This window comes from Macrobrachium rosenbergii, chromosome 3 (genome assembly GCF_040412425.1).
Source record: "Macrobrachium rosenbergii isolate ZJJX-2024 chromosome 3, ASM4041242v1, whole genome shotgun sequence".
Lineage (NCBI taxonomy): Eukaryota > Metazoa > Arthropoda > Malacostraca > Decapoda > Palaemonidae > Macrobrachium > Macrobrachium rosenbergii.
The window spans coordinates 51,248,366-51,262,529 of NC_089743.1; the positions used below are offsets into that span (position 1 = coordinate 51,248,366).

The window sequence follows — 14,164 nt, forward strand, 5'->3', positions numbered from 1 at the left end:
TAATAATAATAATAATAATAATAATAATAAGCATAGATGTATCACATAGTAAGAGGAGCTTAAAGAAAGGCAAAAAGTTTATTCTGTCAAGACTCCTCAGATCATTAATAATCCTTTATCTGCACACTTTCCCGTGTCTGCTGAAACCCTCCAAAAAGAGGTGAAAGCGACATTCACTCCAGTTTGTTGATCTATTCAAGGTCCCTGACCACGAATTATCTTCGTAAAGACTTGTGACAGGCTCAGATGATATCAGTTGCCTAATTGTCAAAAATAACTATAATAACTATCTCCTCGCTAACATGTAAATTCGTTCGACTGTCACAGGCCACTGGCTTTTGGATAGTTCTGAATGAAAACTGAAGAAGAAAGCAAATTGTATGCAAATTATATATATATATATATATATATATATATATATATATATATATATATATATATATATATATATATATATATATATATATATATATATATATATATATATATATATATATATATATATATATATATATATATATATATATATATATATATATATATGTATATATATGTATATATATATATATATATACATATATATACATATATATATATATATATATATATATATATATATATATATATATATATATATATATATATATATATATATATATATCTATATATATACATATGTGTGTGTATATATATGTATATGTATATATATATATATATATATATATATATATATATATATATATATATATATATATATATATATATATATATATATATATATATATATATATATATATATATATATATATATATATATATATATATATATATATATATATATATATATATATATATATATATATATATTATATGTATGTATATAGATATATGTGTGTGTGTGTGTGTTTGTGTTAGTAGAATTTATATATAACGCAATATTCATTCGTATATTTAAATCATATTATAAATCCACATTAGATAAAATACTACGCCTATTCACTGTTTGAAAGAGAAGTAACAAAATTCTCGTCTATTATTATTCTGAAACGTCTTGAGTGATAACTAAGGAATTACAAAACTCCCTTGTTATAAGGCTCATTTAGTGGTTTGCTAAATAATACTGAACATTTTGAAGCTTTCATGAGAGGCAGATTGCAAATGGAAATGTCAGAGTAGTCATGTTTTCTCCTTGCATACTTTTGCAAGAAAACAGGGAGTTGCCTTTGTTGATTATTGAATAAAATTATGATAGATTAAGACAGTTTTACTACTCTTAGATAAGGATTATATAAAAAACGAACAAGAGAGTTATGTTCTCTCTCTCTCTCTCTCTCTCTCTCTCTCTCTCTCTCTCTCTCTCTCTCTCTCTCTCTCTCTCTCTCTCTCTCTTTTACCCAAGCAAACGGTGACTGAAAATTTCCAAATTGAGAGGGATAGGAGAAAAAATTTTTATGAATTATCCATGATCCATTGCTTTTCCAAATCGTGTATAAAACGTAAGGAAAAGAATATGGTCTTGCCTTTCGCTGCACTAAAGAACAGAAAAAAAATTAATTCTGCTACAAAAAAGAAAAGAACTATGTGAAATTACTGGAAATCGCTATATTAAACGGATCAGAAGGAATTAGTCGCTCTAAAAGACTCAAAGTACGCTAAATAAAAACATGACCATCACACTTTTATCCATTTTTTTTATTTGTTTCATCACCAAATGTAAAAGAATAAGGAATCTCAAGAAAGCTCCATTTAAGTTTACCTTCATTCAAACACTGTTGGGAATAACCTTTGCGAATGAACTAAAAAATAAAGATTTAATAACTAAAAGAATCTCATTCTAATGGCTTATGATGACCAAAGAATTATGTACGTTCACATTACGTGTGTGTGTTTGTTTGTGTGTGTGGGGGGGAGGGATGGGGTTTTGAGGAAGAATGAGATGGGAGGGGGGAGAGAGAGAATAGGGTCATGGGAGGTGTAACAGCATATAAAAAGAGCCACTTGACAGAAGATAACCACTTATCTCCTTCTGCTCTCTGAAGACAGCATAGCAATGTCTTTCAGGCTATTGGTGAGTAACAGAATATTCAATCTTAGTATTCATAATTCCTATCAAAGTTTTGTGAGCCTTTATCAAACTCATTTGCTGAATAAAATTATGCATCACATAGTGAAATCGTAGATTACTGTGAAAACTGGTGTTATCCTGTAATTTCCCGTTGAAAGCAATAATCTCTTACATATACCCAAGGCAGGGTCCACACTGCAATTAAATGTCTTCAACATGTCTTAAACTTACGGCGGCAACTTGTGTCTCTTCTATAACACAAGCAGGTTGAAAGTAAGTCAACGAGACCGTAAGTGGAGAACGAGCCTTTGGTTAATACTGGATAATCTTACGAAGAACTGGTTAGAACTACTGAAAGCCATTAACTTCTATTCGAGTTGTTTATGATGATGTCTGTTCGTGCAGTTCCGCAGTGTGTTAATCACAATGTTTTACCGAAATGTGGACGCACCTTAATACGGCCAAATCTTTAAAGAAATTTCACTTATTTTGTCAAAATTGACGTACAGATAAATATCAGAGTAAACGTCTTTAATTCAAATATTCTTATTGAAATTTGAGTTGCTGAGTGTTCCCACACAGGTTCTGCTATCGCGCAAACCAATATGTATTACTCTTCATATACCTATACTTGTATTTATACACATTTAAACATTCTAAATACAAATTGGACATTATTCATTTGTTTTAAACTTACAGGTGTTGTTCGCTGCAACTGTAGCAGGCGCATGCGGACAGTATGGCACTTCTTACCCAAGGTCGTCAGTTTCCTACGGGTCTAGCCCAAGTTACAGCCCATCGGCCTACCAACCAAAGCCATCTTACCAGAAGCCCACTCCTAGTTACCCAAGTTACACACCAGCCTGCTCGAAGAAGACCACAAAGCCTTGGTGCCTCGAGGACGAGGAATACCCGACCTACAACATCACTCAAGCAGCCAATTACCACACGGAGAAGCTTCTAACTCTCTATGCTGACGTGAACGACCTCAGCACGAAGCTCTCGGTGAACCGCCCCAAGGGCTTGCAAGAGGAGACCTACGTCTGCAAAACCGACACGTCTTACGTCAGGCCCCTGAGGATCCAGAACACCGATGGCCATTGGAGGATCATCGTCAACAACATAGACCTATACCACCAGAAGCTGACGCAGACGACGCGCATCGAGGAGTGCACTGCACCGGGAGACGTCTGCCGCAAGGTCCCCGACTGCTACAAGAGCAAGTGCCTCCAGAAGTCCGTATACCACCGCTTCCTGGTCTACGACCCCTACGACGAATATTTCCCCTTCCTGATCGAGTCGTTCAAGCTGCCTGCTAGCTGCGACTGCCTGCTGGGTGCTTCTACCCTCGAGCATTAGACTCAACAAATCCAAACTTCTCCATGAAAACCTATTTTCACTTCTTTCACTTTACTATCCTCATTGAGGAGTCCCAGAGTCCTAATACATGACTAAACAGTAATGTACTGTATATGAAGAAAGCAGTTCTCTAGTCATCTCGGTGCTATTATATTATTTTAGTTCATTTCAGTAACATATTTATCATTCATCCCAGCAGTCTATATTATAATAGTAAATAAATGGCATTCATGATATTACCTTTCATTACCTTAAGGAAAAAACGATAGAGCAAATTGAGAAAAAGTGTTTTCCGAAAATAGTTATGAACAGAAACAAACCATATTTAAATATATGTGCATATATATAATGTATGTATATAAATATATATACATATACTGCATACATACATAAACATAAGCAGATACATGTATACACACACATATATATATATATGTATACTGTATATGTATGTATACATACGTATACACACACACACACACACACACACACATATATATATATATATATATATATATATATATATATATATATATATATATATATATATATATATATATATATCATATATATAGGCGGACATATATATACTTATATAAAACTTGATAAAAAGGGTCAATTTATTCCCGAAACGTCGGGAATAAATTGACCCTTTTATCAAGTCTTTATGTCCGCTTCCCATTGATGTATATCAGGCTGTATACTGCTGTTTATATATATATATATATATATATATATATATATATATATATATATATATATATATATATATATATATATGTATATATATATATATATATATATACATATACATATACATATACATATACATATACATACATATCATATACATACATATACTGTATATACTGTATATATATGTGTGTGTGTGCTACATGCAGATAGCGAAACCAGCCATTTCGCGAACTGACTGATATACCAGCTACAGGCCGAGGAAAAAAAGATAATAAGAAGAATAGAGAAGACTCTGTATAACTTAAATGCCGTGGAAATAGCTATTATTATTATTATTATTATTATTATTATTATTATTATTATTATTATTATTATTATTATTATTATTATTATTCAGAGATGAACCCTACTCATATAGAATATTCCCAGAGGGGCCATTGACTTGAAATACAAGCTTCCAAAGAATAAGGTGTTCGTTTGAGAAAAGTACCCAAAGGTAACAGGAAATACAGAGAGAAGAGATCAGGTATTTGAAAATAAAAAATAATTTGACAAATAAATAAATAATAAAGATGCAAGTAAAATACAAGAATTGTTTTAGGGTAGCAATGCGTTGCATTCATGGCATTCAATGAAGAGTACGGGACTGAGTTTTCATCGTGTTTCTCACTTGTAATGTAGTTCGGCGCGGTGCTTTTTCATGTCTCCTATTTAATGCTGAGTTCTGGATTGCTTTTACTGCGTGGATGTCGTTTAGTATAAAGTACGAGACATAATTTTGTCATAGTTCTCATAGTGCCTCCTTCAGGATTGCCTTTCCTGCATAGAATGTCGCTATATATAAAGTGCAAGACTGAATTCTTGTCACGGTTCTCATGGGCTGCTGTTCAGGATTGCATTGTTGGTATGTTCATTTAATGTGGAGTTGAAAACTGGGTTTTATCATGTTTTACAATTAACCAGGTTTATGAATTAGAGATTAAAGCAATCTCCAAGGAAGAGATTCCTCTTCCCCATATATTTATGACGTTCATGACGACTTAGACCTTTCTTAAGGTAGGGGTTAAACAATCAATGTTTTTGAAGGTTTCTTAAGAGGGCTACATATCAGGTGACTTTTAATAGCTCTTCATCTATAAAACCTGATTTATCAATCCCGAAGGGTTCATAATGCACTTTACTGAAGTTGTCCATCTTTTCACGGAAATTTACAAAAGTCTTTTACTTATTATTATTATTATTATTATTATTATTATTATTATTATTATTATTATTATTATTATTATTATTATTATTATTATTACGCGAGCCTGAATACTCCTTCTGACATTTGTGGTATTTATCCAGTTCCCCAACTCATCCCTAGTGCGTGTGTGTGTGTGTGTGTGTGTATGCACGTCCAAGCATTAGCCATCAAATGCACACATACCCACACACACACACACTCATACACACATACACACACACACATGCTTATACAAACAATTAAACAAACATTGACCTGCGTATGCATCCATGTGTGTCGAAAATTTTTTTCTCCAAAATTTGCTTCACCGAAAAGGAACCGTTCCCTCCAAAAACCCTAAGCAATCTTCTAGCGTGCTTTGCTTAGAAACCGAAAGGAAAAAGACCTCGACCAAAAAATGTTTTTATTGCCTGCAAGAACACAGTCATCAAACCTCATGACTAATTCTCTGGGACTTGTGTTGTTATAATTATGACACTGTAATAACAAAATTGTAAGTATTTAGGCGTCGTTTACGTTCTTTTCGTAGGGCGTCACTGATTCTGTAGACCTCAGCAGTTTACTTTCGAAGCAAAACTCGAGGTATCGTTGTGCAAAATGACTCTGATTGGTGCAAAGCTGTGATTTTTGTACCTGTAAAGAAATACATTTTTTCCCATCTATTTTTGTTTAGCGGGGAGGGGCACACGAAGTTTTGTAACATTTCACTGCACGAGGTCTCGTAGTGTGCCTTTTCTAAGAGAGCTGTTAATAATATGCGTAAGTCTCTAAATTTACTGAAAAAGGAAAAAATTTATTTTGGAATAGTTAGCTAATTTACCAGATATTTTATTTGTTCACTTTCTTACTCACCTAACTTTCGAAAGCACTTTTCGACAGGTCATTTTATTTCACGACTTCTCTTGGTGTGCCTTTTCTTAAATAACTTTTGATATTTGTATAAGTCTGTAAATTTACAGAAGAAAATTACAAATTCATTGAGGAATGTCGAGCTAATTTGCCAGAGATATTATCTATCTATTTTCTTACTCACCTAACTTTCGAAAGTACCTTTCGACTTCTCTTAGTGAGCCTGTTCTAAGATAACTTTTCATATTTGTATAAGTCTCTAAAGTTACTAAAAAAAAAAAATAATTTTTGAATATTTATCTAATTTACCAGAGATTTTATCCGTTCACTTTCTTACTCAACTAACTTTCGAAAGCACTTTTCGACTGGCGATTTTACTTCATGACTTCTCTTAGTCTGTCTTTTCTAGGATGACTTTAATTTCTGTTTAATCTCAAGGCATACTGACCAATGTCTCTCACGTGCTGAGCTATTATAGTTGCCATGAGTCATTTATGGCCCATTGAAGTGCTATGAACATTTTTCCCGCTAAATTCACCCAAACCGAATGGCTTGAAATATTAATACTTATATGAGTTAGACCGTCCATCACTAAAACCTGTTGTAGATACTCATATGATGATGCCCATCCATTAAGGGATAAGTCGATAAATTTAACGATGAAAATTTTAAAATATCATTCGGAATGTCTAGCTAATTTATCAGAGGTTTTATTCGTTGACTTTCTTACCTAATTATCGAAAGCATTTATCAATTTATGCGATTATTATAGCCATGATTAGGCGTCGTTCTTATGATATTATGCTTTTGCTATCATATCAGCATAGAAATAAACTTATATTCCATTGTATCGACAAGTGCCGTGGAAGTAACGTGAACGCTATGCAAAGTATTTGTACATTTTCAACATCACATTGAAACTCGAATATGGTCCAATAAACACGATGCTTTTGTTCTGAAGAAAATTCTTCAGTGCCTCGTAATTACCAAAAAAGAATTACATAATAATACTTTCAACTTTTTATACTTCGGTATTCGACATAGCTTGATGGAATTTTTCTTTTACCTGCAATCGTTTTAAGTTCCTGGCAAAGCACGACTGTTGTGAATATTGAGAAATGAAGTGTCCTTTTCAAGTAAGTAGTCAACCATTGATTACTGCATCAAGCGACCTTCCAAAATGTTTGTTGGGATATAAAACTTAGGCAGGGACCAAGCGCTGGGACCAATGAGGTTATTTAGCGCTGAAAGTGAAACTGACAGTAAAAAGGTTTCAAAAGTGTGACAGGAAGACAACGTCGCAGTTGCACTATGAAACAATTGTTAGTAGAGGGTGGAAAGTAAGATGGCAGAAAGATAATACGAACGGAGATACAGTAAAAGGGATGAAAGAGGTTGCAGCTAGGGTCCGAAGATGACGCTGCTAAGAACCTTAAGTAGTGCCTACATGCACCGCGCGAGGTGTACTGATGGAACTACCGCCCTTGCGGGACCAAAATATTTGTGATAATGCAAGGTTCCAGTGTGCCTGACTAACAGCTAGTATGATTAAGTATATATTACACCTTGGGATTGACAATGAAAGTTTTATAGAAGTAACGCGGCTGAAATCATATTTTTTTTTTTTCAATAAATGAATAATAGAAACTACTGGATGCGGTTCCGTGAAGGGCATTAAAAAGTCGTCTATTAAATTTTGTTAAACCTCTTCTTGAATTTTTCATTTTCTATATCCATGAAAAACTAGGAATTCGTCTTCCACTGGCAAAGTCTTTAATCTTCAATGCCAATATTTGGACGATCGCAATTTTAATCGTAGTAATAAACATTGCATTGTGGTTATTATCTGATAACTGTTCTTACAAATCTTAACAACGTTTATTTCTTTTCATTCTTTTAACTTCATTGTATAACTGACAAAAAACATTCTTTATCATATATAGTTTTCTTCAGAGCTTCATTTATTACTCATAACCTTAATGAAAATAATAATAATAATAATAATAATAATAATAATAATAATAATAATAATAATAATAATATTATTATTATTATTATTATTATTATTATTATTATTATTATTATTATTATTATTATTATTATTATTATTATTATTATTATTATTATTATTATTATTATTATTACCTTTTGTCCAACAGGCCGTGTATGTCATGAAATTTCGTTTTGTTTCAGGTTAAGGTTGTTTTCATGCTCTGTTATTGTTATTATAATAATTATTGTTACATATTTCATCTTGTTCTGGACTTCCATGCTCTCCCCCATATTGCATGTAAGCAGAATAGTTTATCAACCCCTAGGCAAAATTATTTCAACATAATCAAAATTATCAATTATTTCATTGCTGTTACTCTAATTTACATTTTCTTCTAAAACTATAATCCGTTTGACGTTGGCTCACAAATTATTTGACGAAGGTAGAACTCAAGATCATTTATCATAAATACGGACTTTATCATGTTTGATCTCTCTTTTGTGACATAATTTGGAACACTAAACCAAGAGGTGATAAAGAAATTGTTATAGTTGTCGATATAATCAGTTAACAATAGATATTAAGAAACAACAGAGCTGAACATTTACCCTGTCAACTTGAGGTCATCAGCAACATAATAACTGGACGTTATCAAAAGCTTCATCAATGAACATTGTTTTTACATCCTCACGGGAAATAATGTTTTCGTTTCACTTTGCCTGTCTTTCTGACTGTCTTTTTGTTTGTCTGTTAGAAGGACTGAAAACTACCGAACGCTTTTTAATTTTATTAACTTGGTTGAAATGTCAGGTTAACCTCTTCTCCCAAATGGTTACTGATGAAGATTTAATGATTTTCTTTTCTTCATTGGAAATAGAAGCCGTCTTTATTTTATCAAGATGACCCTAATGTTTGTTATATAAATTAACCACCCCATTTAATGTTTACTGAAAATTACATTAAAACCTATGTATCTAATCTCGGGATATTTTGTTTAAAAACAGATAAACAAATGCCTTGACGAAAGCATCCAATCATTTTTTAGCCTTTCTAAAGTCTTCATTTCCTGCTTTCAACAAAAATCTGCATCGTATCGGTACAGTAAATATTTAACTGTAGACCTGGCTGCTTCAACTGAAATTAGGAAATTCTATAAGATTAGTAAACCTCGATCCAGCAGGTTAAGTCAACTTTTTAAACTGAAACAACAGGCTGGATAATTCAGAAATGCACTGAGGAATATTACCTACAAAAGCACCTTGAAAATGATAGTGCTTTGCTAAATGTCATCCGCAACCATTAAACAATCGTAATAAATAACGAAAAACGCCTCAAAGAACAACTGTTAAACCAGACTGGACACGATGGTCAGAAATGATAGCCTCCAGCCAGTCATAATCTCACGGCCTATCGAGCAACTTTATTTCTAGGAGTCTCGGGAGATGGCGTCATCGAGAAACGTCGGCAATAGCCAATGGGAAAGCTCACGAGCGTTTTACAGCCAATTGGAAAGCTAACGAACGTTTTACAGCCAATAGAAAAGCTCACGAACGTTTTATAGCTAATGGGGAAGCTCACGAACGTTTTATAGCCAATGGGACAGCTCACGAACGTTTTATAGCTAATGGGGAAGTTCACGAACGTTTACAGCTAATAGAAAAGCTTACAGCTAATACAAAAGCTTACGAACGTTTCATAGCTAATGGAGAAGCCCACAAACGCTTTACACCCAATTGGAAAGCTAACGAACCTTTTACGCCGATAGAAAAGCTCACGAACGTTTTGTAGCTAATGGGGAAGCTCACGAACGTTGTACAGCCAATGGGAAAGCTCACGAACGTTTATAGCCAATTGGAAAGCTCACAAACGTTTTGAAGCCAATGGGAAAGCTTACGAACGTTGTATAGTCAATTGGAAAGCTCACGAACGTTTTACAGCCAACAGAAAAGCTTACGAACGTTACATAGCTAATGGGGAAGCTCACGAACGTTTCGCAGCCAATTGGAAAGATCACGAACGTTTTACAGCCGATAGAAAAGCTTAAGAACGTTTCATAGCTAATGGGGAAAGCTCACGAGCGTTTTATACCCAATTGGAAAACTAACGAACGTTTTACAGCCAATAGAAAAGCTCGCGAACGTTGTGTAGCTAATGGGGAAGCTCACGAACGTTTTGTTGCTGATAGGGAAGCTACGAACGTTTTACAGCTAATGGGAAATCCTACGAATGTTGTATAGCCAATTGGGAAGCTCACGAACGTTTTACAGCCTAAAGAAAAGCTTACGAACGTTACATGTGTGTGTATATATATGTATATATACACACACACACACACACATATATATATATATATATATATATATATATTTATATATTATATATATATATATATATATATATATATATATATATATATTACTGATGTCTGCAGGTGCACGAATGCACGTCCCCACCGGAACCTGGACACTTCCTGCGAACGCACATATGAAGTCACATCACTTGCTCCCACATCTCGAGAATCCTGACACCACCATTTTACCTAATGAGGAAATGCGTCAGGTGTTAGCTAAACATTCTCTCCAAGATTTTGGGAGAGTTTTCCTCCCCACTTGTTAATTCAGCATTCACTGTGTATTGCAGTTCATAACATACCTGTGACCCATAGGCTTTTCAGATGCTCAGCCACCCAAAGAAGTGCTACTCCCAGCACTGAGGAAATAGCACTTTTTAATTTCCAGATTCGTGCACCAAACGGATATCAGTAGTAATATATATATATATATATATATATATATATATATATATATATATATATATATATATATATATATATATATATATATATATGTATGTATGCGTGTGTATGTATTCTTCTTTTTTCGTTTAACGTGCTTTTTCCCATTTTTTTATATGGGGTAAGCACGATGCCTTCTTTTGAAGGACATTGATTTGGCATTGGGATAGACCATAGCCTCAATCGGCTGCCCTGCCTGACATTGCTTAGACCCCAGTAGCTCATGTGTACATGTATCATAGCAAATCCCCAGCTCCCTTTCTCCCAGCAGCGAGGAGAGCTGAGTGGTTAGGTCGACAGTTCGAGACATGTGAAGTGTCTGTTATGTTTTTAGAAGATGTTGAGTGGCTTTGTTTGTGTGTATTAGTCTGTAACACCCATTTGCTTTCAGCAAACCTATCCGTTGATTACATACATAATCCCGGGGTGTCTACACGGATAGCAATGTGTCCGCCTCTCTGACCGGTCTGCTGCGGATTTGAACCCGCACCTTAGACCTCTATGAAGTCCGAGGCCGCTGCTCTACCGACCTAGCCATCAAGGCTTCGTGTGTATGTATGTATATATACATATATATAAATATATTTATATAAGCATATATATATATATATATATATATATATATATATATTTATACATATATATGTATATATATATATATATATATATATATATATATTTATATATATATATGTATATATTTATATATTTATATATTATATATACAATATACTATATATATATATATATATATATATTTATACATATATATGTATATATTTATATTTATATTTATAAAGCAACAAATACCATTCGTTACCAAAGTCACTTTACCTTGAAATAACTTACATCCACAGGGATTACAAATGATAAGTGCATCTGCACCAGCCAGAATTCGCACTTGGGCCATAGGTTTAGATACAATGGTAAACAGTAGCCTTCGACCATTCTGCTATGTCTATGCAATGGATACATTTATGAGCAGACACTTGAACGCGCTAGTACATCTGTACATGGATAGATAAATAGATTTTTGTATACATGAGTGCTCTTACGTATGTTTTGTGCATACCTGTATCTTAATAGCAAGTATCGTTAACTTGAGCAGGATTAAGGAAAAATTGCTCTATACGGAATATAAGTACTATACCTCAAAAGATCAGATTTTTGACATACCGAGTGTCTAGAAAGATAGACATTTAATCGAATAATACAAAACAAGAACAAACAAAGAAGACAGAAGACAGGGTAAAGCAAGGCTCAAACAAATAAACCAATGATTTGGGAGAAGAATGAAAAACAGAAGAAGAATATGATGAGTTTACCATGAAATTAAAATCAGGTTTAAAATATGAAAATGAAGGACAATTTTGTGAATTAAGGAAGGTCCATAGGAAGAAACCCTCATAGCACCTAGCAGCGGTGATATCGAAGAATTATGAAATAATATGAAACAAATGGCATGAGTACATTGAAGGCCATTTTAGATGGTAAGAGAAGAATTAGTTGGTTTGTGGCAAAACGAGTGAAAAAGAGAAAGGGAAGATAACGATGAAGGTCTATGGTTTTTTTTTTAGTAAAGGCCATTATAAGGCTGACCAGGAAATAAAGACTAGATTTCTGTGAATTAGGTGACATCATCTTTTGGAAGGTTATGAGGCTTGAAGACGAGCGAATGCTTAGGTTCATAACGCAGCAAGATTATGTAACCAAACATAAGGTGAATCCTGAATAAGGAAACGTGCAAGACAACCTTAACTTTTGCCCTAGCAGTGGAGCCAGATACATACAGACATATAAACACACATGCATACATACATACATACATATATGTATGTATATATATTTATACATTATATACATGAATACACACACATATATGTATATATATATTATATACATGAATACATTTTTATCACACCGTGATTTATATACAATCTTGATAGCTTTAAATGTATTTAATATCCAATTCACGCTACTTGGGAATATGTGTGTTGAAATTATTATCAAGGTGATTTTTTAACGTGATAAATGGATCGGTACCGCCGTCGAATGGAGTCGTTGGAAGGAACTGTGTCGAGGGATCGAGAACCGGGGTATCGAACCATTTATCTCTTAAAAATTTTTATGGTGATAAATGGATCGGTACCGCCGTCGACTGGAGTCGTTGGAAGGTACATTTGTAGCTTCATGATTATTTATATTTATGTACCGATCCATTTATAAGATTAAGTATTCATACATCGGTGATAAATCTTAAATCGGGAAATGTTAAGGCAAAGTAATTTTGTGAATTGATATTAATCAGACATTCGTAGCACACATGATTATTTATATTTATATAATATATATGATATAGTAAGATTACGTATTCAGCATAAGGTAAATCTTAAATAACGAAATATATAAGACATGTGTGTGTGTGTGTGTGTGTGTGTATAAATATATATATATATATATATATATATATACTATATATATATATATATATATATATATATATATATATATATATATATATATATGTATATATATATATATATATATATATATATATATATATATATATATATTATTAAAAATAAAAGCAATTTTGTTATTTCATAAATGCGCCCATCTGCAACAGCTTGATACGTATGTATAATATCCATCACACATTAATAATCATTCTTCTAAATGCTAAATTTTCAGTAAGAGGTAAGGAACAACAGAATTTAAAACTGAAGATCTGCAAAATGTGAGACAAGTCAGTTGCTTAAAAAGTAGTTTTGTGAAACTTAAAGGAAATGTAGAGTTAACTGATTCCAAAGTTGAAGAAAAACACGATAGTTAGCCTTACGAAATAATAAAGGAAAGTTTAAGAAATACAATAAATGCTGAAGTTATACAATTCAAAGAAGTAACAGACTGTGAGAAATGACAAACGATTAAAATAATAGCTTATCGAATCAAAAGAATAAAGCATAATGAGAACGTACAAAAGATTTAGAATATAATTCATCAGAATGGTACCTCAGTCAAGAAATATAAGAGGTCAAAAATTACCGACATCAAGCAGTAGCAGGAAATAATGAAGGTGATAAGCGAAGCTTAATTCGAGTAATTTCAACGCAAATGGAAGAAAAGATGACGAGAGGAGGAAGGTGATGCAGCAAAGTAGTT

The 14,164-nt window shown here is 33.0% G+C and overlaps 1 protein-coding gene across 1 annotated transcript; it reads left to right on the top strand.

The window, feature by feature from the left end:
• The first annotated feature begins 1,964 nt into the window (after nt 1–1,964).
• LOC136828549 (neurotrophin 1-like) lies at nt 1,965–3,615 on the top strand. The gene is made up of 2 exons (XM_067086573.1): nt 1,965–2,068; nt 2,765–3,615. Exons 1-2 carry the CDS (start codon nt 2,051–2,053, stop codon nt 3,422–3,424), a joined length of 678 nt encoding a protein of 225 aa, XP_066942674.1. The 5' UTR covers nt 1,965–2,050; the 3' UTR covers nt 3,425–3,615.
• Nucleotides 3,616–14,164: the final 10,549 nt, after the last annotated feature.